The 27,619-nt window shown below is 44.8% G+C and overlaps 1 protein-coding gene and 1 long non-coding RNA gene across 52 annotated transcripts in view; one reads left to right on the top strand and one right to left on the bottom strand.

Annotated features, from left to right (window-relative positions):
- The window catches only part of LOC147994993 (uncharacterized), a 38,855-nt gene extending 20,826 nt beyond the window's left edge, over positions 1-18,029 (bottom strand). The window contains exon 1 of the long non-coding RNA XR_015686927.1: positions 17,934-18,029. This is a non-coding gene — a long non-coding RNA (uncharacterized LOC147994993). The remainder of the gene's footprint in view (positions 1-17,933) is intronic.
- Foxp1 (forkhead box P1) overlaps positions 1-27,325 on the top strand; it is a 595,264-nt gene extending 567,939 nt beyond the window's left edge. For 27 of the 51 annotated variants that reach the window (XM_087656767.1, XM_087656758.1, XM_087656759.1 and 24 more), the window contains 7 exon segments: positions 6,503-6,704; positions 6,812-6,891; positions 7,525-7,626; positions 10,615-10,736; positions 12,501-12,570; positions 17,035-17,201; positions 22,403-27,325. In XM_087656767.1, coding sequence (XP_087512893.1) covers positions 6,503-6,704; positions 6,812-6,891; positions 7,525-7,626; positions 10,615-10,736; positions 12,501-12,570; positions 17,035-17,201; positions 22,403-22,547 — 888 coding nt within the window. In that variant the 3' untranslated portion in view covers positions 22,548-27,325. 51 annotated transcript variants of the gene reach the window in all.
- The last annotated feature ends 294 nt before the right edge of the window (positions 27,326-27,619 follow it).

The following is a 27,619-nucleotide window of genomic DNA, read 5'->3' as shown; positions in this document are numbered from 1 at the left end:
CATAAATTTTCACTTCCTTGCCAAAAGAAAAGAAAAGAAAAAAAGGCCCATGCATATTTCAGACCCCTTGATGCTTTCAACTTTAGGGACTGGGAGCTATCTGGTGACTGATCCTAACATTCAAAATATTCCCTACAGCCTGTAATTAATTTATTCCTCCCTAAATAATGGAACGGCTGGCGAGTGTTTGAATGAGTATCATTCTAGAATCTGTGGTTTGAAAGAAACAGTCACCAAGTTTCACATCTAACCATAAATGGGGACTTCCATGTACAACCTTGCCAGTGAGTTTACGGAGCTCTTTCTTTTTCCATTTCTCTTTAAAAGGGAACTTGGTGTTTATTTTAAAACTTAGTCACTAAGTGATAGAGTGCTTTGCTGCAAATGTGGCCCTTCACTAAGTGCCATTTGGGTGGCAAGTGTCTCTCTTGTATCCAATGGTCCACCCTGTCCCCAGTTCATCCCCTGCCATGAGTTGCCAAGATGTTCTCAGATGGTTCTTACGTCAGCCCAGAGTTGCATTTTCTGGATCCCAGCAAGGGGTGTGCCATCAGATGTGGATAGTTAGAGGATGTGCACACTCTCAAGACTGTGCCCAAGGGTGTAGATGAGGCTCTGAGCTCGACCCACAGTGGTCCGGAAGCATATGGCTAATGGGAATAGTGTATCCCAGGCCTTGTGTCCTGCTGACTCCTGGGGTAACATGTCTTCTGACGGCCATGGAATCTCTTCTCTTGGAATCAGAACTCCTGAATTTAGAAATCAGTTCCATCAAGAGATAGTTACTTGGCCTCCATGGCATACTGAGTGTGATCAAACAAGAAAGACCTAACATGCCATGGAGGTGTTGGGAGTTCTATGGACAAACTGCCAGATAAGTATATGTATACTCATATACACAGAGGTTAATTGCTGCATAGAAAATGCTGTATGTGACTAGGAAAAGTGACTTGGGGAAATGACGTGTCATTTGAAACCTAAAAGGTGAGTAGGATTCTCTGGAAGGAAGGAGGTCAGCTTCCCAGCTCTTGCCTCTAGTGAGGAGTGGGTACACAGATCTGTGTGTAGGAGGAAGGGAGTGGGAGAGGGATGTGTACCGTGAGGATCACAAAATAGGTATGGAAGGAGGAACCAATCTTGGAATTCTGCTGCCATTTCAGCCAGGCCCTGCTTAGCTAGAATCTAGCAAGTTCTAGAGTGCCCAGAGAGGGGAGGCTGTTGTTTACATGTGTTTACAGAAGCCAAATTTGTTGTCATTTTAAGATTTAAAAGTTCTTCGGTTTCCCACGGAAAGAGAAGCAATAGCAAGGGGAAGAAAATAGCCCGTGATTCCTTTGTTCCAAACCCAGTTCCATTCCCAGAGCAAACAGCACAATGTCTATACTTAACTCTATGAAGAATTGGCTGAGATTGATCTGGAGGTGGGGGTGGGAGAGGGGGAAGGGGAGGGGGATGTAACTGAACACAGAGCAACAAAAGGAACCGCGCCTGTGCTAGGACTCTGCTAAGTCGCCGATGACTTCTTACAGAGATTTGGCTGTGCTGCTGTTAGGAGTGTGCGGTGGAAATTCCACTTCATATGAGGAATGGGGGAGCGCCTTTGCTTGGGGGGGGGTTCCTGCAGTTGTGAGAACTACTCCCCAGGCCTGGAGAAACCACATTCTTTGAGATTTGGTGGGCAAGTAACTACAGCACAGGCAGAGGAGACTACTTTATGAAAAAATTCACAGCACACTGTTGGAGTGAAATGCAGCTCGAGATTTTTACCCCTTTGTACATCCCCTTAGACTCCAACTCTGGCAATTAGGACTGTTTTGAAATAGCTTTTAGCTCCTATCAAAACAGAGTGCTCCCTCTACCCTTTCAAAAAAAAAAGCCCGTGAACTTCAAGGGCTGGGTGATCAGGTGTGGGCTGCAGGAGCCTTGGAGCAGTGATGGCAGACTGTCACAAAGAGGAACTCTCACACTCGGCACACAAAAGCCGTTTTATAGACCGGTTTTGTTAAGTCCCCTTCCTCACCTCAGGTTTGTTGTCCCTGTCCCTGCCAGAAATGCCACCCTCTGAGTCTGTAGAATAAGCCGCTCTCCCATCAGTGCACAGAGTCCCCTCAAAAGGCCTCTCCTCTGCCACCCACTGCCCTGCCCTCTGTCCATGGGGGCTGAACTTGGTGATTCATGCCAACAGAGGCAGCTTCCAGTCTCTGAGCATTGCAGGTGGGGCAGGACCTGAGCAGCTCGGGCCCACTCAGCCAACAGCAGAGAAACCAGTTCGGCGAGCCCACAGTCCCTTCTGTGCAGCCCTGGCCTCTGGTGTTTTGGTTTCAGGTTTTTCTTTTGTTCTCAGAATCTGTTTTCATGAGAAGCAAGAGCACAAACAAAAAAACAAAACAAAACAAAAAGTTCTTGTGGGAATACTCCCTGGCAAGTCAGTTTCTGTCTGGGGTTTACACCAGCGGTTTGTTTGTTTATTATTTTTTAAATCCGAGTGACTCACCATCCTTGCAAGGGAGGGAAATGTGCTGTAGAAAAACTGAAGGCTGATTTTTATTTTTAGGAAGGACAAAGTGCGATATTGGGATGCTGACGGGATAGTTTCAGTGGTAGAAGGTCCCAAGAAAAGTCCTTCAGTAACCAAACCATGGTAAAAAAAAAAAAAAAGGCTTGATAGCACAGTCATTGGTATTTTTACTTAAAAACCAAAAGCCTGCAGCAACTTTAAGTGACATCAGAATTTAGCTCCTGGCCAGCGTTTGAAAGAGATTATCTTTGCTGAAATCATCCCTTCAGTGGCAACTTGCCATAGAGAAAAATATCTGCGTTACTAGCTTTTCTAAACATAGCAACCTTTTCTTCAATAGAAAGTGATCACAATGAGAAAATCGGGCTTTCCGTCAGGGGAAGAAACCCTCCCGGCCCCTATCCCTTCCGGCCCCATGCCCCAGAAAACAAAATCTCTTTTAAAACCTTACTCAGAAACACAAACCATCAAGGCTTTCCTTTCTTATTGGTGATTGGATAAAGATTTAATAATTTACCATTAAGATACATATTTCAAGGTAATTGGGGGGGGGCAAACCGGTCCCAGTGATTTGCTCTTTTATCTGTACCTGTGTGGGCACACAGACATGTATATGGGGGGGGGGTCAGTGTCCCATGTACTCTTCAGTCATTCCCCCACCTTATTTTTTGAGATACAATCTCTCACTGAGCCTGGAGTGCCGATTCGGCTAGGCTGTTTCTTACCAAAAAGTCCCCAAGAGTCCTCCTGTCCCTGCCTTCTGAGGGCTGACCTTATAGGTGTTGACCATCACAGCGCCTTGCTGAGGACTTGCGCTCCAGTCCTCCTCCTCAGGCGAGCTCTTTCCTGACTGAGTCATCCCCTCAGCACCCTAGTTTGTTCTTTAAGCTTGTGGTAAGACTGGCGATTTTTGTTTTCAACATTCTTGGTAGGGTCCTTCATGGTAAGAACAGGCTTTATGTGAGCTCAGTGTCTTTCGAATCCTTGGGTAGCCTCCCTACCCAACCTTTTCTCCCCGGGACACACGCGCACATATGACTGCCAGACAGAAGTTTAAAAGTTGAGGAACTTGCACAGCAGCCGCCAGGGTTGTGTCTCATTAGCGGGTTGGTCCAGCCTTCTGATGGTCTTGCGTAGCAAAGCTCCCTCTGTTTGGAGTTCCCAGCATCTTCTTCTTCCCTTGCAGGCTACAGTCATGTTTAATTTAGAATCCGGGCTCCTTTGGCAAATTAGCAATTAGAACAATTTTGTGGGAATATGTATATGTGTCATTAGTTTTTCTGCAAATTAATAGCAAGGGCAGAGGTCAGGCAGAAATTTTCCACTTGACTGAAGCTCTTCCATTGAGACTTGGCACTTGGGTTTGGAATGGCCGCAGCTGTTCCCAGACACCCCTTTCCTCTAGGAACTGTCTTTTAATTAGTTTACCTCATAGCCATCATTACAAATATTACTGTCTCCCTCCCCGAAATAAAATTACTGTTTCTACAAAATATTCCAGCGACATTGTGCACCACTGCACATCCATGGTGGGGTCAGTCGAATGTACCATTTAATCATTAGATCACCTCCGTCCGCATCTCCTAATTAGAGTCCTTACAATACATTTTTATCTGGTAATTAGCTGAGATTGGCCGCTTCCTCTGTGGCTTATTAGAGACAGCCCAGCAGTGGGTGTGAATCACGGTGTCATTTGTCAAGCCTAGTAAACCCTCTCTTCAGGCTCAATGTTTATTTCCAGTTCCTACCTACATTCAAAAGCATCCAGAAAATTCAGCCTGCATTGCTGTCTTCCCGTCTTGTGCCAACCTTGAAGGATCTGTTTTTTTCATTGTTGCTGTCTGGGGCAGAACAGATCCAAGCATTATTAAACCCCATAGAAAAGCTGCAGGAGTCCAATTCTTTGCACATCTAGTGGCATGTCTCTGTGTGTGGGTTCACCAGTTTCTTCTCAGATCTGAGTATTCAAAATGACAGCTTGTACCTGCTGAATGGTCACATAGGACTTGCCGAACTTCTTTCAGAACTGGTAGGGGGCATTGAGATAATGTTCTTAGGCTAGAAGGAGAAATCGGGATCTAGGGTGAGACCTCAGAGAAACTGCCTGGGTTTTACATCTGCTTTTGACAGTAAGCACTTCAAGGACAGCAGTTCTGTGGTTTAGTTCTGCTTCCAAGCCTGTGGAAGTTCTTGGTAATATTTATTGAGTGTCATTCATGAGCAAGGATAAAAGCTGTTCACCGGAGCTTTTCCAGAAGCAAGCGTAACTGAGAGGTGGAGATGTTTATAGCATTCATTTAGACATTAACTGGGCATAAGTAGAGGGGGCAGAGGCTGTAGGACCATACAAGAACGTGGATTGACTTTGGGTCTGAGTCAAGAATACGGACAAGCTTCCTTTTCAGTCTTTGTAAAACACGAGTAGTTTGTAGGACTGTGTGAATGAAACGACGCCTCTCAGAGCAGGTGTTTGAGAAGATGTATTTTTATGAAAGATATCTGTGGCTTTCCAAAGTCTCCTCATGCTCAGGTTTATAGCATCTGAAGGATCAAACCTATATATTTAGGATCTTTCTACACTAATTTCCTGACGCCCTCCAACTTCAGCAGATTGCCAGCCTTGGGCACTTGTTAAGGCCTGAGGGGAAGAAGGGGTCAGCCTTTGCTCTTCCCTGATGGCATCTTGCCCTGCCCTGTCCCTGGTCTTTACTCCGAACTGTTAGCACTTGGTTTGCAAATGTGTGTCACGGTCGGCTTTCTGGCTCCATTGGGAGGACAGCTTACCACATTGCCCCTGCTTGCTGAAGGTCAGCGAGAGTGTGCCCCAGCTTGCTGTTCTCGACACTGGGGGCGCATGCTGTGCTGAGTCAGTATCTCAGACTGAACACAGAAAAGCCCACCATTTGGCTCTGAGTACCAAATCTGGGTTTTTCTGGTAATGTTCCTTTCATGGCATCAGGTCCTTCCTCTCTCTTCCTTTGGAACTTACTGCACAGGGTAGTCTTGTGCATTCCTACTGTGCGAGTCTAAGTGGCGTCTTCCCAGTACACCATCCACAAAGAACACTTGTGCTTAATCTGATGGTGGCAAGAGACATCATGGCAGCTGACTGGAAATGCAGCATGATAAAATGTCGGCCGAGTGACAGCGTACTTTATAGATGTTTCTGGGGCTTGGGAGGGGCTCTCTGAAGTACTTGATATCTCCATAAACATGAGGAAAACCACTAGGTTCTTGTCCAACTCAAGGGGCTTTTCTGGTCCCAGTCAGTTTTAGAGAAGACTCATCCCTTCAGGTAGTGTGAGAATGGTAAGGAAGAGTGCAATAGCACAGAAGGAAGGGGAGGCATTCCTTAATACTGCCCCACGGTGCTTCAGAAGCCATCCGCTTCCATAGTTGGACTGTTTAAAACTTTTAAGCAACCAAATATTGCAACTTTATAGAAACAGACGGCTGCCTCCACGGTAAGAGCCACTGCTGAGCAGAAGTCACAAGTCCATCACCCACAGCCCCGTGGCGTGTTCAATCGCGCGGTGGACTTGAGTCCCAGAATTTCTTGCTGGTCTCAGTAGTAGTGTCTCAGAACCCTGTGTGGCCTCTTAGTAAATCCATTGCAATCTTAAGGTTAAAAAAAAAAAAATCACCCACCGCAGCCTTGCAGTCGTGGCAGTACGTGGCTGAGACCAGAAACCACTGCACGCCACTGCAGAAACCAGCTTCCCGCCACTGTAGCTCAGCTGGTGTTCCTTTGGTCCCCAGCCTTGCTGCTGTGCAAGGGAGAATCCCTCTAACTGAAAGTGCGTCCCGTGTAAACATACCGATTTGGAGAGGTAACCCTCACCAGGTGCGCCCCAGTCTTTCCTCTGGGACAAGAGAGGTTTTCACGGCTGCTCGAGTTTCTGTAGCTATTTGGTTTTTTTTTTTTTTTTTCTTTTTCTTTTTGCTTTTCTCAAGACCTTCTAACCAATATCCTTCTTCTCACAGCTGAATCTGGTATCAAGTGTCACCCTCTCCAAGTCCGCCTCAGAGGCTTCTCCACAGAGCTTACCTCATACTCCAACAACCCCAACCGCCCCCCTGACTCCCGTCACCCAAGGCCCCTCTGTCATCACCACCACCAGCATGCACACGGTGGGACCTATCCGCAGGCGGTACTCAGACAAATACAACGTGCCCATTTCTTCAGGTAGCTACTCTCTGTCTTTGCCCGGGGCAGCATGGGGAATCTGCAGTTCCTGTCGATGAGCCCCTTTTTAAAAAGTGATCATTAATAGGACAATGATTCTTATTTAGCAGATATTGCGCAGAACCAAGAATTTTATAAGAACGCGGAAGTTAGACCACCATTTACATATGCATCTTTAATTAGGCAGGTAAGTAAATAACAGGGACCGTGAAATGCTATCAAAAGGTGTATGTGGGTATATTATATTGATGAAGTAGATTTAAAACCACTTAGTATGCAAGCATGCTCAAACCTTTTCTATAAGGTTTTTAAAAACTGCAATATATAACATAATTGCTTTTGATTAAGTATTACAATACGATGTGATTATTAGGGAATTCATTTCACACAACAGTGAGAATGAGGCTGTTTAAAGATGGCAAGTCAATTATCACAAAGCTACAGTAATCTCTGATCCCTAGAATTAATCTGAGCTCTAAATAATTACTGAGCTTTAATCAGCTAGTGAAATGTTTTGCATTTCTCTTTGATTCTGCTTTATGAATGACTAATAAATTAATATTTCTGTACGGAAACAGAAATAAAAACTCCAAACAATTAGATAATTCCATTTCAAGTTTTGCTATTGAACCGTTTAAAGACAATTGTTAATCTTCGATCATTTTGTGAAACCTGTCTGAGGAGTTTGCTCTAAATTACAGTTCTGGGATTTTTGGGTTTGGTTTGGTTTTGGTTTTGGTTTTCCACAGTTTCATGAGCACCGTCGAATGTTCCTAGTTACTGGATTATAAATTACTTTCTTCGGATTCTTGCCTCACAGGCCATTCTTGAATCTCCAGAAAAGCAGCTAACACTAAACGAAATCTATAACTGGTTCACACGAATGTTTGCTTACTTCCGACGCAATGCAGCCACGTGGAAGGTAAGCTTTGCAGTCTTGAATTTTGACCTTTATAGATGAGAGAATCTTGTGGAGAAAAATCCAGTTACTGGGCAACAAGAATATTCCCCTTGCACTGGGAATGTGACTAGGAGAAGCATTTCATTGCGACTGAAGTGTTCAGATGGAGGAGCCCCAGCCCCTGCAAGAAAGGTGTGGCTGGATTTGCCGGAGAATTCTGCATAGGGAAGGGAGTTGACATTGCCACCCTTAACTCTGAGGTTGGCCCTATCACTTCCATAAACCATGGGTAACCGACAGTCATTTTCAGGGGCGTAACTAGGAGCCAAGCTGAGTAAGATCCTTCAGTGGTTAGATCAAAGCTCATCCGCCCCACAAGTAGAGGAAGCTGTGTAATCCATGTACTCACACAGCAGAAAGGGTGATTTCTGCCGGATGCAAGGTATCAATTATAAGAGTGGGTTCATGGTTACCCCAAGAAAGAAGGGTAGTTTCAGAACTATGTAATGTGCTGCTATCTGCCATAGACCAGGTCAGCTGCCAGACCTCCCCACTAGATAACCCTGTAGACACTTGGAGTCCCTTCTAAGTTTCATTAGCATTGATTCTGTGTTCCGTTAAGCCTCCTTGCCTAGGCATGGTGGTGCGTGCCAGGCATCCCAGCATTTGAGAAGTAGGGAGATTTTGGGTACAAAGCCAGGCAGGGCTACATAGATAGCCTTTGACACCTTCGCTCAGCTTCCTGGTTTGAATTTATCACATAGTGCCGAGTAGATCTGTTCAGTGCTGCCTGGCATTTAAGATGTGTCCTTATCCATAGTCTCAATGCAACAGGTACTCTTCTATGGGACTCTACCTCCTTGACTTAATAGGAAGAAATATGTTTTGTTTTTCCTCCTAAGATTCTATAAGAAAATTAGTATAGGCACAGAATTAATTCATTAGTTAGCCACATGGGGGCTGACAGGAAATTATACTGCAGGTCTTAGCTTCATTTCAGTCTCCTGCCTCAGGAGATAAAATACAATGACTCTTTAGCTACAAAACTTTTAAAAATTTAGGAAGGAGAAGCGTAAAGAAGACATTTTCCTCCAAATTGCTCTTTATAAATACCAAATGACCACATTTCAAAATAACTACCAGTTGTGGATGTGAATTTCAAACTCAAACCTCACTTTTCCAGCTTTGCAAAGTAAAGGCAGAAGTGTCACTAATACAGACAGCCCCACACGAAGTACTCAGCAGACAGTTTTTCTGTGTGTCCTTACCGGGACAATGATCCGAAAGACAAAAGTGGGATGGTGTCACTTGCTGATCCTTTTTTTCTTTTTAAAACCTCTGGATTTTTAGTTGCTTTCTTTTTTAATATGCAGAGCCCTCTAAATCACCTTTGCTCAGGATTAGCCCCTGGAGTCTTTGGATTTTTTTTTGTGCATTTTGATACTTCGGTGATTGACACCGCCTTTCTCCCCAGGTGTCTCCCTCACGGGTGCACATGTGCTCTCTTGATTTTGCAAGGGAAGTGCAAAATCTTTTCTTCTGTCTCCTCCATGATATTGGAAGGGATAGTTCCCCAAGCAATCTAAAGAAGAATTTGTTTCCTTAAAAGCTAGGTCCGGTTTACCTGTGTAGAGCTTTGTTTTTAAGCATAGCCTTTGCCAGTCATGACAGTATCAGGAGCCTACTTCCAGCTGTCCTCAGAGTCCCCTAGGAGCTCATTCTGTGGAGTCCACTGGTGAGCAGATTGTTATAGAAGTAATAAAGATGTGTCCCCTTATCCTCTAAGTAGTGTATCACAGAGAAGAATAACTTTTAGGTAACCTGATTAGTCACCAATCATTGTTTCCCAGAAATCTGAGAGACCTCTGAGAGTTTCAAGATTTGTCACCAAGAAAGCAAATTACTGTAGGAGAAGAATGTAGCTTGTCTGAACAATACAATGCTAGGTTCAAGTGAGGGCTTACATAAGGTGCCAAAATCTCAATACATGTGTCAGCTGCCTCTGCCTTCCCCAAGCCACTTACTCTGTGTGAAAAAACAAACGAAACAAAACAAAAGCTGCCACTAGTCAGTTGTAATAGTCTCAAGTCCATCATTGTGTCAGGCAAGACTGAAGTGTATCCAGTTTGGTTATCCAGTCAGGGTTGTGGATTTCCCTGAAAATATGAGACATTTAGAGCCTCTCTGCACTTGAATTAAGAGTATCCTTTTTGTTAGATATGAAGGATCCCACTCGGCAATGCCCAACAATGACTTTTAAACATAAGAAATGTAGAAACCTACTGCGGGAATATAGTTGTTTTGCCACTGAGAGCCCTGCTTGTTAAGTTCTTGGCATATGCTCAATTAGTTAAAGTTGCTTCTCCAAGTAATTGCCAATGTTCACAAATACTCTGGAAGCTAAGGCCTTGCTTCATGGCTGAGGCCGAACTCCCGTGGCCGAGTTAGCCCCCTCATTGTCTTTGCCGTTCAAGATGGTACTCTCGGTGGTAAAATCCTATTTAGGACTTTCCTTAATAAAACCTAGGCATGGTCTCAAAGCCAGACATTGCTGTGTATTTAAAACTGTTCATCTTTCATGATTTAAAAATAAAATAGTTTTTTGAATCCCACATAGATGGGTTTGTAAAAGAATAGTTCTTATACTTTACTGATTTTGACATCATTTTAACAATATTTTAGATTTGTGTGGAGGGACCTGCTTGGGACTTGCATGCATATTTACCAGTGTGTCTTCTGGTGGTGTGGTACCGGGAAATTAGGCTCAAATGCCAGAGTACCATCGATTCATAATCTGAGGTTTTTCCCTAAAAGACACTCAAAAGAAGGTCCTCCGTGGGGGGGAGGGGGTGGCGGCTGCAGCTCTGGGGGATGGTTTTACAGATGTGGGGCTGAATGTACTGCTGTGTTTTTTTTTTTTTTGTTTGTTTGTTTTTTGTTTTTTTTTTTTTTGAGTCTTTTCTTATAGAAAAAAAAATGTCAATGTTCTCTCTTTTATACCTGCTGCAGAATGCAGTGCGTCATAATCTTAGTCTCCACAAGTGTTTTGTGCGAGTAGAGAACGTTAAAGGGGCAGTATGGACAGTGGATGAAGTAGAGTTCCAAAAACGGAGGCCACAAAAGATCAGTGGGTACGTCCGCCATGTTTGAACTTCTTAGCCCAGCTCGGATTGCGCTAACAAGTGTACCGTAGAGGCTGCTAGGCGGCGTCAGACCAAAGACCTGGCTTTCACGTTTGTCTCAGTTAAGGGAAGCAAGCGAACATTTCATCCCTCCTGTCTCGTATACCCACCAGTCCCCCTGCCCCTGCTTGCTGGTCTCTGTTACATCCCATGCTAGTAGCTTTTAGGCGGCGTTGCATATTAACCCTCACGAGCCATTCGCTTATGCTTATTGCATTTTATTTTCTTTTTCCTGTTCCCCTGTATTGGATGTCTGTCCTGCCCCCAACCCCGCCTCCTTTTGTTGCCACTCCATCTCCTTTGCTGCTGCTCCTATCCCAGGGTGCCATTCGCACCAACCTCTCACTGCATAAGTGCTTTATCAGAGTAGAGGATGAGTTTGGGTCCTTTTGGACAGTTGATGATGAAGAGTTTATACGTGGCCGCCATATTCAACGAGGCCGTCCTCGCAAATACTGCCCCGGTGAAAACTCTGACGAGCTTGGCGCACAGTAAGAGCCTTTACTTGCTTTGTTCTCTTGTGTCTGCTGTTGCTTTGGCTTTGCATGGTTGACTCATCCCATGTGGTATGACATTCCACCCAAGAGCAGTGCCACAGCTTTCCGCGGCAGGGACTGAACGGTGTGATGTGTACGCGTACCTCGCTCATTTCTCTTTGGAACGCCAGTGCCTAGAACAATGCTTTTCCTGTGTCTCTAATGCCGATGATGATTGACCACATTTTGATCCAGCAGCTTACGGGGAGCCCTCAAAGCTAGATACTTCCCGTGTTACCCACAATTCCCGCAAATGAAAGGAAGTGGTGGTTACCATATGTATGTGGTGGGATAATTATTTTGCCCGTTCGAGCAGCAATCATTACCAACACACTAGGTGTGGGGGCGTGCGCCTGTCTGTAATGACAGCCCCTGGGAAGCTGAGGCAGGAAGGCTGCACATCCCAGGACAGCCTAGGCTTTTTGTAGAGAGACCCTGTCTCGGAAAAAAAAAAAAAAAAAAAAAAAAAACTGAAAACCAAATTGTCCTAAGTGCAGGGGAAAGATTGATAATGTCGTCCCCTTCAAAGTCTGTTGATGAATGAACCTCATTACCTACTGGAAGCCACACTTTTCCCTCAGTATGTCCAATGTAATTTTGTAGTGTTTTCTTTTTACTTATTTATTTATTTTAACTAGGGCAGCCCTATTTTTCTTTTTTAAAAACCAGTATCGTGGCTTCTTTTTACCTAGTCAGTAGAACGGGCAACAAATCAGAGCTTGCTCTCCCAGACTGGATAGACAGCAGCCGAGGCTCCTGCTTTACAAAGGAGGAGTAAACATGGGGTTGGGGTCCTGTGTAACTAAGAAGGAAACCTCTGAGCCGAGAGCTCCTCCCCTAGTCCCGGGCATCCTGCCACTCAGGCCTTACCTTCCAGCCGGAGCCTGGCAGCAGCTAACCCTTTGCAGCCTGGTCCCCGGGGGATAGATATCCCCGAGTGTGTTATAATTTAAGGCAGTTTCACCGGGATGAACCACTAGGCTCATCCCCGGAGGTATTCGCCCAGCCCGACCCCAAGAAAGATACAGAAAGCTTAACTTTCCTTCGGTTTGGTGACTGGGTGGGGGAAGAACTTAAAATGTGGAAGGCTACCATCGAACTTTAAAAAGCAGAACTTGGAGAGGACCTCTGGGCGGATTGCGTGTAACTTTGCCTTTTTTATCTTTCTCTTGCGCAGTAACCCTTCCCTTATTAAAAACATGCAGAGCGGCCACGCCTACTGCACACCTCTCAATGCAGCTTTACAGGTAAGATTAACGGCCATCCCCAGTCCGCAGCACAGGCGCCGGGCTCCCCCACTCATTTCAAAATATATTAGCCTCGCTCTAATTAGATATTAAATTTTAATTCCGTTAAACTTTTTTCTTAAGTGCACAAAGCATCGCTCTCCCCGGAGGCGAGCGCGTCGGGCTGCTTCAGCATTAGCAGGATGCTCAGCATTTTGAATATTGTGGCAAAAAAAAAAATTAAAAGTTCACTTATTAATATTTATCAGCAGTATCATAATTTCCATCCTCTTATTTCAGAATTTCACTTGAGGCAAAAATACCACAAGTGTAATTACTCTAGCACAGCTATTAATGTGCTGGATGATAGGCCGCTGTGTCACATGACCTTCCATTGTTCCCAGGTTTAAAGAGAAAGCGAGGCTTTATTAAGGTCCATTTCAACACCTTTGCTTTCTGTGGGGGCGGGCCCGGGTTGGTCTCCTCCCGTGGAAGTCAACCGTCTAAACAACAGGAAGCATCAGAAAAGTAGGAGTTGTCAGGAAAAGCCCAGTGATCGCAGCCTGCGATGTGTGTTTCCTACTGATGGATAAACACACCTTACCTCAGAGAGAGAGAGAGAGAGAGAGAGTGTCTTAGAAGGTGTGAGCCACAGGAGGAGCCATCTGTGTGCCTAGCCAGTCTTTAGGTTTCTTGTTCCTCACAGGTACCACACCACTAACTGATTGCTAAAAATTAATGGAGTATCTGGTATCACTTCTTTTAAATACCTAATGCCATTCTCAGGTCTCCCTTAAGAACTCAAGAGAGGTAGCCAGGAGCCTTGTAGCTATTGCTAGTTTTGGGGGTCTAGAGGGTTTTTTTTGTTTCTGATTTTTTTTTAACCTACCTTGATTAGTCTAGAAGACATAGCAAAAAGAATCTTGCAACATTTACATCACACACTCCGTAGAAAATCTCACGTTGGTTATCATGCCCTCCGAGCACTGTCTAGTGTGAATACCGTAACACCCCCTCAGCTGGCTGTTGGATTCTGTGATGTCTCTGGCTTTTCTGAGGGACCATAACATTACAAGTGAAGGCAGAAATAGAGAAGCAAATGCCCGAAAGGCTTGTAACGCCTGGCGTGATGGGGGAGGGGGAGGCACTGACAGCAGCCTGATTCCCACCGCTTGCTAAACAAATATTGACTGGAGCCCCTATCCCGGGTGCCACTGCTCTGTCTTCCCAGCTCACCCACAGCATCCTAGGATCCTCGTGGATAACACGCCCCTGACACAGTTCAAGGCAGATTCACTGAACTGAGCATCTCAGCAATTCTATTTATTTCTTTTTAGCCTGAACTAAATTTACTGGGAGAAACCACTTTCTTTTAATTACTCGTAGTTTACACAGTAACTTCACAAGAGTAAATGAAAGCCGGCTTATGCCACTGTAAATACCATGCATTAGTAACTTATTTTCCCTGGAGTCTTGTGAAGTATGAATTTAAAGGCGGCTCTATCTGGAATGATATTAAAATTACAAGCACATTTTACATTGGATTCCCTTTACTATGTGACTAATTTCAATTAGCGTGCCGTATCGTTACACATGCGTTCACGCTTCGTCTCTGAGACTTTTGTTTTCCTACCACTCTCCATGCTTCTGTGTTTCCCCTGCTCGCCCAAAACCAGCCTGCGGCTTTCCAGGAACAACTTAAGGAGTGCCTCCTTTGCCCCTCCCCTTGAATTTGGATTCCCCAGCAGTAGACAGCCAGTCATACAAGACGGCTTCCCGCCATGAAAATTAAATAAAGATCCCCACCAGCAGGGCCTTCCCTTCCGTTATCACTCACTCCCATTTTTCAAGGCAAGTAAAAATAACAGCACAACAATATCTTTTTTAAAAGAAAAAATTACTAGAGCGAGCACCATAATGGTGTGATATACAACTTATAAAATAGGACAGCAGAATCTACTACAGAAATAAAACATGGGGCTCGGGACAGATTGCGTTATGCTCTGAAAAAGTGAGGTAACTAAGGGTAACCATAAAGCTTCGTATTTATAGACTGCTTTTCCCCTGGGAGCGCAGAGCAGTTAACATTCCAAAAGCCTCGGTCCTTACGGACCCATGTGCAGTCCCTTAAGAACCTCTGTGCTGGGGGGAGGGGTGCCGGTTTGGTACGAAGCCACACTCTGTGCCCGGGTCATTTATATCAGTGAGTCCATTACAGACACGGTGGTACACCTGCTCCTAGGAGCATCAGCTACAGGAAGGACCTGTCTGAAGGTGGTAATTTGGGGGTGCTCTGGGCCTTCACTCTGCAAGGTACCACTCAAGAGGCACAGAGGTGGCCCAGGCCTCAGGATCTTACTGTAGCCTGGTGGCTACTGTTTTGTTTAAAGAGACCAGACTGTTTCTCTGTTACTTACACTGTGTCTGAGAGGTAAGGGTCTGCTACTGGGTGACTGTCATCACTATGGTTGCCCATGATCCATAACCCAATGTCAGTCACAAATGGTTTTTACCCATTACACTTTGAGAATCAAGAAGAATAAGTAGATACTCACTTATTTTTTTTAATGTGTATTTAATGTATGTGAGTATACTTTAGCTATCTTCAGACACACTAGAAGAGGGCACTGGATCCCATTTCAGATGGTGGTGAGCCACCATGTGGTTGCTGGGAACTGAACTCAGGACCTCTGGAAGAGCAGACAGTCCTCTTAACCACTGAGCCATAGCTCCAGCCTGATACTCACTTACCTTAATAGACAATCCTACAACTGTTTGCCTGGCTTCTACATGTCAGGTTGGGGCTCTGGAATCTAGTAAAATATCATGGTAGCATCAGCCCCAGCTTCTGCTCCATCTTGACTATTCAACAGCGCAACTCGAGGGCCACTCGGCTGACAGTGTAAGCAGGACTTAGATAGCAGGGAAGTGTCGTCACTGTGTGGTCTCACATGAGGCAGCTGAAGATGGCAGTCCAGCTGCAGCTGCCAATAATATTCCTATGCCAACTTCCCCGCCCAGAAAGAATAGAAACTTCTTACTGCATTGATAAAAGATGCGTTCAAAAAATGCTCGATGCAAACAGATTATCTGATAAACTACCAAGGAGTGGGAAATAGTCACCACACTGGGAAATGAGGAGACACCACCCTCATCTTTTTACTTGTAAAAAAAGGAAGCAGATAATTCCCGAGGGGAAAGAGCATGCTCAGGGCATGCTGGGAAATACTGCAGACGCTGGGTCTGTACAGGGAGCAAGACTGCAACTGACTGACAAGCAGGTTCTCTGCAGCGCAGCTGGGCTCCTTCTTCCCCCTTTGTTTCTGGCTCATACCTTCTCTTTGGTGCCAGCTTTTCTAGAAGAGTCAGGACTCTTCCATGACGGGCCAACCGAAGCCACTGTGCCAGCTTGTCTTGTGATCATACTCTCTCTCATTAGGATGGAGAACCAGGCATAGTGTAGTCTGCGAGAAGACAATTTTGATAAATCTTCATCTAATTACAGCTGCCTCTTTTCCCAAGTCTGTCCTCTTGAATAATAAAATGAAAAGTCACTTGGGCATACTCCCTACCTGAGGGAAACAAACGTGCTTTCTTCTGTCCAGTGATGTTTCTGACAACTGTTCACACCGCAGACAGGGTGGTCATGTTTACGTCTGGGGTGACAGAAAATGAGCAGTATACTACCAGACTGTAGTTTGGGGTGGGTTTTATTGGAGGGGGGCTTTAAGTACTTTTTTCTGACACTCATTTGGAAGGGGATAACTTTGTCACCTTTAATGTGGGATATACTTAGTCATAAAGGAAATAAGACTTAGCCTTTTTTCCCCCCTTCTTTTTTTTTTTTCCCCTGGAGAGTTTTCTGCACTTCCAAACTTCTGCATGATTAGTCTGAGGCTGAAAGGTTGTGTGACGTTCCCATCGTCTGGTTATATCAGCCTTCACTAAGCAGGTTCATTTTAAAAAAATCATTTAAATGGGAATAGTAGGGGAGAAAAAAATGATTCCAGTTCTTCCTTTCCTATGAGTGCTTATGGAAGTTCTCATAAATTTGAGCCGTGTGGCCATATAATCTGATCAGATCTCGGCTATCCAATAGAACAGTCATCAAAGTGGATAAAGAAATGAAAATTCCATTATATTTCACTGTGATCTGGAAATATTCAGTTCTAATTTTTTTCTAAAAAAAAAAAAAAGAAATAGACATTGGCTATATACCTCATTTTAGAAACCTTTGTCTAAACCATGTGACTACCAGGCAGGAGCCAGCAGACGACTTCACCTGTAGACTCAATGGTACCCAGATATTTTACCCAAATGAAGCTCAAGGCTCCTAAACCAAAAATCCTACAGCTCTTGGAAACTGTCCACCGTGATACAGTGAACCCGAACCGAAAGCTATCAAACACACCACAGATCCGTAACCCAGAGCTTTCTTGTCCGGCTTCCCCTGTGACTTCATTGGGTTTCTCTTGGTTGATACAGGCTTCCATGGCTGAGAACAGTATACCTCTGTACACTACCGCCTCCATGGGGAACCCCACGCTGGGCAGCCTGGCCAGCGCCATCCGGGAGGAGCTGAACGGGGCCATGGAGCACACCAACAGCAACGAGAGTGACAGCAGTCCAGGCAGATCCCCTATGCAAGCTGTGTGAGTATTGTCTGCCTGAAGCTCCCTGTCCCCTAACCCAGTCTCCCTGTAAATACACACAAGGCCTTCTCTGGCCCTTCTAGACACCTTTCCTATTGTTTCTGATCACTTAGGAGCCCTGGAGTCACGTGTTAGTGCGTAAGAGGACTAGTGAGTAACTTTCCCCTAGAAGCAGTTGGCTTTATCCACAATAAGAACACACTTTGAGAAATCGAGAAGTTTCCTCCACTTTGAGTCTCAGACTGTTCCTTAATTCACACTTCAGTTTGTCTCCTAAGGTCACCATATACCTCCCCGAGGAAGCCTGAGGTGTGCTTAACTTGCAGGCAGGCCTAGCCTAGCGAGCGAGCAAAAAGATGCTTGTTTACTTGGTCTGCGTGCTAAGTTTAACCACTTGGGCCCATCGCCGCCGCCGCCTTCACCGCAGCATTATTACCAAGCATTAATGATGTCACAAATGAAAGGCGGCATGATTTATAGATTGCTCTTAAAATATCCAAAGGAAAATTAATAGGAGCATTACAGCAGCAGACGGCAGGATAATGAGAGCACATATAACTGAATGAAGAAGCAGTGGGCGACGGTTGCCTGGGCTGAATGCGAACCTTGGCAAGGCCACCGAGTCAGAGTGCCCCTCCGTGGTTGGTGAAGGTTATAAAGTGACCGCCTCCACCATAGCGCCCCCCCCCTTTGCATTCCTAAGAAGGGGCCTTTCTATGACAGAAGGCTCACCGTGCGATTCCAGATGCGTCTGTGTGCGGTGAACCCGGCTGCAAATGACTGTCTCCCATTCAGGGAGTCTCTCCAAAACCATAGTCCACTTTAAGTGACTAAGCCAGTTCAGCGTTTCCACTACTGTCTGCTCCAAGAATAGGCTGCTTGTCTGCACATTCTTTCTGAATTACTGACCAACATCTTATTTTAGGAAATTTGTGTGATGGGGATGGAAAATGTGACCTTTAACAAATACGGGCAGAGTGAACTGGCGTCTAGCGACAAAGGGGATAAATGGTATCTTCCAGCATAGTGGGGAAAATGTGAAATTTTACTTTCTAGCATTTGAGTCCCGTGCCCTGGGTGCTCGGAAAGGGGTCTTTAGAGGTAGAAGCCATGGTTTTTAACTTGTGGGCATAGTCCCCCAGAAATGACAGACCAGCATTTTAGGAAAGTGCGTGCCTTTCCCACTATTGCCACGGAATTTCATCTTCCCTCTAGGAAGCTGCTCTTTCTCCGACTCTCTTGTTGTCTCACTGATCTTCACCAGCGTTGTAAGGGATTTTGTATGTTTGGATGTCAATGTCCAGGAAGTTCAGAGCTACTGTGAATTGGTATCTAAGTCACTCCAAGACTTACCCACCCACTGGGAGAGTGTATGTGGAGTTACCCAGTGGAGGGCACGCTGTTTTCTTAGATTTCTGTTCAAACCCAAGGTGTAGTCGTGTTACTACCTTCCTGTTAGTAGAAAGATCAATAGGCAGAAAAAGTAAATAAATTAAAAAAAAAAAAAGAAGGTCCACACAAGAGGCCTAGCAGTGATAGTTCATTTGCTTGACAGGATTGCGTGAACTGCAGCTGAGGCAGATGTATAGCAGTCATCCTAACGTGTAGCAAAGAAAAAGCTTCAACTGCTTGAAAGAAAGAAAAAGGGCCCCCCTCCCGCCCCCAGTGCTATCAGGACATGATGCTCGCACGTCAGGTTTACGCCCCGAGCCCCGTGGTTCTCTTCCTAGAACAGCTTCGCTGTGCCGCTGTCAGTGCGGCAGCCAGCTAGTCGTGCTGACCTCCGTGCTTCCGCTAAGTGAGTCTATAATGAGAGATTTCATTCTTGTCCAGCGTGCATTACCCTGCTAGGATGCAAATTGTTTTTTAACCGTTCCAGTCTATTGAAATAAATCAAGCCATAAACTTTACAGCAAGGCTTACAAGCCACTGTTAGGACGCCGGCCCAGCACGTAGGCAGCGTGGTAATACAGCCCTCTCTGCCCTTCACTCTGCCAAGACACACACCACAGTATCGCCCTTCTCTTTGAAAAACAGAAGACGGTGCTCACATAATGATGGTCCGGGGGCCCGTGTACTTTCATTCTGGTAGGAGCCAAAGGGCCAGCACACCAAAGGCTCTGTGCTATGTGTGTACCCTGAGCGGAAACACAATGCCTTTAAAGACCAGTCAACTATAGGTAAAAAAGCTCATGTGCTCCCAGAATGGCTGTACAAAGGGATTACTCAGATGTAAGAGAACAGAGAGATGGTTTGGGCTCCATTATCTGTTAGGAACCTATTTTGGAAATAGTGGATGCTGGAGAGAAAGGGTGGGCCTGGTTGGGGGAGGCGTAAGAGTACATCCCATTGTACTGTGGATGGTACACTGTGTGTATGCCCAGTGGGAGGGAAGCCTTTAACCATGTGCCCCTTAGAGGAAAGGTCGTGCTGGCATGATGATTTTCAGGTTGTCACACAGTAGATCTAGTTGGTGGCATTGCCATCCATCGTATGAGCGGCACTGGGATAGGCTGTGTAGATATGGCAGCACCCAGCACCTATGCTTGGGGGCAGTGAGTATGCAGTGAATTCCAGAGAGAGCAAAATAGGTCTCTGGTGTGAGGAACTCCCTTTGGGGGAGCCTTCAGTTGGTCTGTCATTGTTTGGGGCTGGATCTAGAAAAGAACGATTTACAGTTGTAAAGCAAGGACTTAACATGAAGACAAGTCTGCTTTCTCTAGGGTTTCCCAGCCTTCCCTCCAAGGCTTTGTAGAATGTCATCAGATTGCTCCCTGCGAACCATAGATTATTAAGAACTAAGTGTGATAGCTTTTAAAAACTTGAAGCACGAAAGGAAGTGTGACTTTGGAAGAGTAGCAGTTGAGCCTCAGTTAAAAATTGAACCGGTTAAAAATTGAGCCTCAGTAACTGATTAAAATTAATTTTTTAAGGGGCTAATTCCTGTCGCTGGACATGACTCCACCCTCAGAGTCAGTGGTGACATGAAGTCACAGTTGTCGATAGTGAAATCAGGAGGCAGACAGGAAAATCCACTGTGGTCAGTAAAGCTTGGGGGTGCGGGTCAAGGTAAGATGGACTCTACTCACACCTGCTCGCCAGGCCACAGACGGTTTTTCTAAATTAACGCTTGGGACACTGAGATGGAGCCTCACTTGATAGAGCCCCTCTGCAAATTAATATCCCAATAAATCAGGAGAACCGTAAAGATGTTTTGGCCTCTGCTCCTACAGTTCCATTCTTAGACATTTATCCCAAGGAGGTAAATCAACAGAAGGAGGAAGATTAATGGCTAGCAGTGGTTTACTGTACTCTGCAAACAGCAGAGGGGAAGGAAGGTGATTAGAGAACGCCGGCTGTTAAGGTCCTGACTTATCAACAGACGGAATCACATAGAGCCAGAGAAACTGTAATGGAAAAGCCAAAAGAAAAACAGTAAAAAAAAAAAAAAAATCCCCACTATGTGTAAGGTTCGCAATAATCTAATCTTCAAAGGGAAGGGAGAAGCAGGCACTCACTGTGACCGGGGCTGGCTGACTGCACAGACGTGTGATGTGTACATTGGTGCCCCACACCTGGAAGGACCCTGCCCTCATTGAAATGTCTTGAGTCTTTAAAGTTGTGGATATTTTTCATTCAGGGGCTCTACAAACTATATAGCCAGGCCAGACCTTATTTCAAAAGCAAGGATGACCACACTATTAAAACTTTTAAGTAGCTCTAACCCATATAGAAAATGTACTGTGGGGCTTGGGTTGGTTTTGCAAGTGGCTTTTAAGAACGTGGGCATAATTGTTTCAGGCTATTTATCTGACATCTAGCAACGCCCCCCTTCCCCCTATGCAATACTAATTTTAGTGTCAATTGATTTTGAAGGTTCCTGTCTTCCAGAGCAGCCCGAAAGCGTGCCTCGCTTTGGTTTTAAATGGTTCCAGGCGCCTTCAAGGCCTTCATACAGCACCCAAGTATTTAGGAAGCCAGCCATCCCCAGCACCACCTCTTACTACCAATACGTGATAATGTCCATTATAAGTCCCTCCCACTCACAGCCTGTCCGGGAGATGTGTTCGGTTTTTAACTTGAATGGTTCTTTTACATATCAAAAGCCCCCTGCAACAGAAAGCCATTTGTATTGGCAAAAGATCAGTTGTAAATATGATTTACGAACAGCTTTTCGCAGTTTGTTATCAGAGTGGTTTTGTGTGATCGAGCCAGCCCTCTCTAGATGAACCGAGCCCCCAATCCATAATGAGAAAGTTGGCAGCTCTCAAGGTAGCGAGAGTGTCCCAGTGGCGGCTACCAGCCGCGCCTCATGTTTTGCCTTGTTTACAGCTGACAGCGTTATTATTCTGATTGGGGCTCTGCTCTCTTATCATATTGTTGTGTTGAGCAAGCCTTTTCCTCTCCGTTTGTGTTTCCTGGCAGGGCTTTTCTTGCCTTATTGACAGTTTGTAAAAATATGCATTAATTTGGAGCTTCAAGCATGTATCATGGTGTCTCTTTGCTGTGTTTGCCTGAAGTTGATTAATGATGGAACCTCGCTTGGGGTCGTCCTCTGGAGGGTTCTTTCACAGGTTCTGCATGTTAACTAGCAACGCAGAACACACAGCAAGCCATGATTAGCCCAGCCTCCTGAGCTCAGTGGTCCCCTCGAACCGCTGCCGGATTACAGATTCTCATTTCACATAAATATTTGCAGGGTGGCATTTGTCCACCCAGGATGTCACTACAGGGCCTGTTTCTTGGTACTCAAAAGTATGGTCCTGGGACCAGCACCATCCCCAGGAATCTCTTAGAAATGTGTAGACTGAGCTCCATACACTACTGTCACAAGGTCCTCCAGTAACTCGTACGTCCTGAAAAGCAAGAGAAATTATTTCTGCACAGAGTAGGTCTAAAACAGCAGCATCCAAGACTCTCTTCACCAGTGCTGTGCTGTGATCACACTGAGTAGTACAGAAACCCCCGGCACATGCGGCCCCTGGTCCTGTGGGGTGTAGGCAGTGCGAACCTGCAGCAGTCAAAGGAAGTTTCCCACCGTGTGTGAAAGACTGGCTTTCGGCCGTGGCTACGGCCAAGGTTATTCTGCCTCTGCTGGGCCCTGTCTCCATAAAACGGTCTTGTAGGTTGCCCCAACAGCAGTGCATCAATCTGGATGCTCCCCTAAGTGTGTTTCTCTTTCTCTCTCTCTCTCTCTGTAGGCACCCCATACACGTCAAGGAGGAACCCCTCGACCCCGAGGAAGCTGAAGGGCCTCTGTCCTTAGTGACAACAGCCAACCACAGTCCAGATTTTGACCACGACAGAGATTACGAAGACGAACCTGTAAACGAGGACATGGAGTGAACCCTTGGGCGGGCCGACCCCCGAGACCGAAGATTGGGAAAGAAGCAAAACAAATTAAAAAAAAATAAAAAGAAAGAAAAGCAAAAAGAAAAAAGAAAAGAAACCACGTCAAAAGTTAGCAGTGAAAGCGTCCTCCGCTTCTTGTACAGTCTGGAGGATTTTCACTACATTTTGACAACTCTGAAATGTGTTAACTCTTAGTGCCATCAAGAATCCCATTTGGGAGTATTTTTGATTTTTCTACTTTTTGTTGACAAAAGGGATTTGTACTCTGTGCATTGGATGGACCTGTTTGGTACTTGGGATTTTCCTCTTTGAGTCAACATCAGTGTTGTAAATTCGATAAACGGATTCACTTTTAGCAGCAGACTTTGAACTGCAGTTTCGCCCGGCCGACGCCGGACACCGAGGACACCCGACTGAGCTCACGTACCTGCACTGCAGACCAAGCCTTCGCCCGAATTCGAGACTCCAGTGGACGACCTATTTGCACAGCACTGCATGTTGATTTCACTGCCTTTACTCACTTTGGTTGGTTTGTTTTTGTTTTCCGCTTCCAGTTGGGATGGGGGAAGGCCTTTGTGTGTGTATTGGGGGGAGGGGTTAAAAATAATTATCCCAAACTTTTTAATGTATTGCTTTTTTTTTCTTTTCTTTTTTTTTTGCTTCTTCTTTACCATTTTAAGTTCTGACCTCAGGCCTCCATTTGGGCCCAGGGCCTCTTGGAGGCTTCGTGTTTTCTGTACCTTGTGATGAATGTTAATAGGCGTTTTTATTATACAAAGCTGAATGCCGTTTTCCTCCTCGTCTGTAGTTCTCTGGCACTCATTCCATTTTTCCTATAGACATCGCCATGTTTCTCTCAAGTTCAAAACAAAACAAAACAAAACATTCCGTTTCGGTCTTTTTCCATAAAAAAAGATCCCGAAGGCTGCACCTTACACCTGAAGGTCCCCCCAACACGGGGACATGACGTCCTGCCAGAACGAGAATGACAGAAAAGAAAAGAGAGAAACGCACGCGCGCACACACTGTAGGGACATAGCAGATTCATTTCACAAAAGCAGTATTGGGGGTGGGACGGGGACTGTTGGAGATTTTTCTTTTTAGTTTTTCATAGCACCCGCCATTGTGAGTAACCGCTACCACGTCAGGAAACACAGGCACGAAAGAAAACAGAAGAGAGTAAGCAAGTCCTTAATACTTAGACTGTCGTGATGGCCGTGGAAGGTTTCCCCTCCTATCATCAAGTGACCAGGACTGCAGGCCTTGGGTTACCCTTACCAGCATAGGTTGCTTTGTTTGCAAAAAAATGACCAAAAAGCCAGCTTCGCTAAGCAACGTACACTCAGCATGGTGACAGGGCTGAGTCTGCTTCGGTTCAGACCTGCTCGGTGGCATTCATCTGTTTTAATGCAAATGAGGCTTCACATTGAACTTGTTATGGGAGTTAATGAGGACTGGGCTCAGCAGACGCTAATGTGTCAGTTTCCAGTGTGCTAAGTCGGTACTGCAGCTCGGTCTGCAATGTGAGCATCACAGCCACCACCCCAGTAGCACAGACTTCACGGAAGAGGACACCAGGTAGACGGAGGCTCCCAGGACCAGGGCCCACAGAACGTGATGGCTCTAGGTCAGTATGGCCCTCAGCCCTTCGAACCCCTCCGCACCGTCTGCGCCCACTTCCCTGACGTTTATTTATCTGGGGACGTAGCTTTTGTTTGGGTTTAGTTTGAGAGCCTTTCGGAGCTTAATTTATATACTTTGTACCTTTTATTTCTAAAATTACCAAAGATATTACGCAAAGGTAAATTATTTTCTTTTATGCTTTATCTGATGAAGCCAAATATCCTCTATTGTTGATCAAAGGAGGCGAAAGGATTCAGAGGCAAATGTGAGGTCCGGGCTATTGCTAACCTGAGGGAAATGACTACCCATCAGCAGAGTTCACTTAGCAGACTACGTAGGCAATGGAACCAAAGGTTTTTCCTTTTTTTTTTTTCTAGGTTATTTTTTTCTTTCTTTCCTTCTTTTCTCTATCTATAGAGAGACCAAAACTAACTCCTGGAAGGAGAAAAATACGGGGCTACTGCAGAGAAAAGAAACCAAGACAACAGTATTATAGCTCCTACGGAAAGAATGGGCTATCATCTCAAAGAGAGAGAATTGAATGTATGATGCTGAAACTTAGAATATAATGGAGGAGACACTTAGGATGAATTCAGAGAGAACAGAGAAGTGTCTGGCTGCATGAGACCACTTCTAGAATAAAGAGAATTTTAGAACGTTCAGATGCCACTTTTGTTTAAGGGCTGTGCTCTGATCGCTGCGTTAATTTTGGTTTTATCTTGGCTTTTATCCTCTGGTTCCCTTCTGGTTTTTTTTTTTTTTTGTTTTTTTTTTGTTGTTGTTGTTTTTCCCCCCCTCTCAAATTATGATTTGGTCAGTGTTTTTCATTTCCACACACAAGAAAAAGGTGGCATTCCCATCCACTCGTAAGCTTAGACTAGAACATCTTTGGCAATTACTCCTGAAGGTTTGCTGTGCTTTTATAGAGGGGCAGTCTGTGGTTATTCATGCCCCGCCCTGTCCCCCCTCTTTTCCAGGCAGCTTCATGATGTGCAGGCAGTAGCCAGGCAGGGTCATTGGAAGGGGGCCCTGTGCTTCTAAACTGAGTGGTTGCTGGTTAGATATTCAAAAGAGGATAAAAATCTGGTAGATTAGTTCATTCTCAGCATGTGTAGCTAGACACGAGTAAAGATAGCGCATGAGGACTGTTAGTACGCATACCTCAGTTCAAACCTTTAGGGAATGAGTAAAAAAAAAATTAAAAATATACCTTTCACTCAGTCACACTTAGTCGTATGTCTTGCATGCTTAGTCTAAAGACTGTAGCAGAGAATAAATAAAAAAGAAGAATTAGGTTTTATGTATCTTTGCAGGTGTCATAGCCTCGAAGAAGAACCAACTGAAAAAAAAAAAAGAAAAAGTCTCAGGCTTTACAGCAAGCAATCTTCACTCTGACTTTTACAGTTCTGATTCTGTCCCTCGGGGGGATTGTGGTCGCTTCTCTAGAATGGGGTTGCTTCGGTTGTACATATATCCCGATGTGTCTGTGTGGGTCTTTGTCTTTTTGCGGGGGAGGGCTGAGGGGAGGGGTTTTTTTTTGTTTTGTTTTGTTTTAATTATTTTATTTTTTAGGTATTGTTCCTAAAAAGGAATAAATGCATACACCTGTTTGTCAAAACATCTTTGCTTTTTGTGCAACTGCATTTTATTAATGATACTTTTTTTTAAAGAAAAAAAAGGAAAAGAAAGTAGTATCTTTGGGGGCAAATCTACTGTATGTAATGGGTTTGCAGTCAGTGCTGAACATGTGCTTTATTTCCCTGCCCCTGATTTACAAACGCTGGATGACATGTTGATATATGGGAAGAAGGAAAAAACTCCACACTTCTCTCTCCCTCTCTCTCTCTCTCCCTCCCTCCTTCCCTCCCTCCCCCAACCCCCTTGCTTTTAAATTGTAACATAGTTGACATAATTTGTTTCTTTTCCTACCCTCATTATTTGGAACATTTTGTACTTTGTACAGGTTCGTGGAGTGGGGAGAGAGAGAGAGAGAGAGAGAGAGAGAGAGAGAGAGAGAGAGAGAGAGTGAGTGTGGGTGTTACTCCGTTTTTGATACATTCCTATTTCTTGTGTTTATCACACCACTGCCTCCTTGACTATCTTAAACAAGTTCCTAAGTTTGAAAAGAGAAAAAAAAATGTTTAAAAAAAATGTTCTCTCTTGCCGCAGTCAATATTTTTGCATGATGAAATTCCAGGCTCACACTTTAAAAGTTTTATCAGTAAAGTAGTGATTAATAATGGGAAGTGTTGCAAATATGGAACTCTTTGTATAAAAGTTTTTTTACAAGGTCCCAAGGTGTAAAGACAATTTTGTTACTCTTTTCTTTCTTTTCTTAGCAAATCTAAGCAAACATGAGGGAGATTGGACCTATGTGTCAGACACAGTCATGATGAGGACCCACCTCCATGTTCTTAGGGTCTATCCATGTGAGAAGGCTTAGGGCCATCAAAGGGTGAACTGTCTAGGCTTGCGTGCATGGCGACCCAGCTGCCAGTCCCTTCCCCACATCAGAAGATAGTTGACTTCATATTCTTAGCATCTTCAGCCATAATAAAGCCTTGGTTTAAAAGAAAAGAAAAGAAAAGAAAAGAAAATAATAGAGCCAAAAACACAATATAAATCACTAGCTCCTTTATTTTCTTCAGTTACAACATTGAATCGAAAAGTCTCTCCTCCTTTCCACATTCTAGCTGAGCTCTCTGTCTCCCAGGGCAAAAAGCAAACTCTGCTAATTAAATCTTTTCCGTACCTGTTGGTCAGTGCCATACCCTCCTGACAGTCTGGAAGTGGTTTACAACTCGGTTTTACTCTATTATCCTGAGAAGCAAATGGACAATTCTAATGGCGTCTTGTGGGTCCAGTGTAACTCAAAGCGGTCCCTGCTACCCAGGAGCCTGGGTAGAGGTGGTGCGGTCTGGGTTGTGAGTGTGGTGCTCTCTGTATCTGTGATGCCACTAACAGGGATTGTTTTGTTTTGTTTTGATAAGGCATAAAAGAATCTCATTCCTTGACATCAACTGTAATTCCATCATTCCATGTCTGTGGATACAGACAATAAAAAAAAAAAAAAGTTGTGTAGTCAGTAGTAATTACTGACATGAGCGCATTCTCAAATGCAATAAAAATGCTGGTTGTTCACACTGGTAGACAAAGTTGCCACAGACTAAGTTTTTTCCCCACTTCTGACCTCTACATCAGTCACACACCCCAAGCTGCCTCTTAGCAGCTACTCCAAGCCAGGTTCCCAATCAGCCCTCACTGGCATCGGCGAGCAGGCTAAGGGAAGGGTCCCGAGGAAAGGCAGACGGGTTAGTTCCTTCAGAGGGAACATACTGTCTTTCTTCACCAAGTGTGATAAAGAGGAAAGAAAAAAGTTTAATAACTAACACGGAGAGAGCCAAACTAAAATTTCAGAGGAAAGCAATTTCATGAATAATTCA

Source organism: Rattus norvegicus, chromosome 4 (genome assembly GCF_021556685.1).
Source record: "Rattus norvegicus strain SHRSP/BbbUtx chromosome 4, alternate assembly SHRSP_T2T, whole genome shotgun sequence".
Taxonomy (NCBI): Eukaryota; Metazoa; Chordata; class Mammalia; order Rodentia; family Muridae; genus Rattus; species Rattus norvegicus.
The sequence above is the reverse complement of the archived record's forward strand: the minus strand, read 5'-3'. Positions and strand labels throughout refer to the sequence as shown.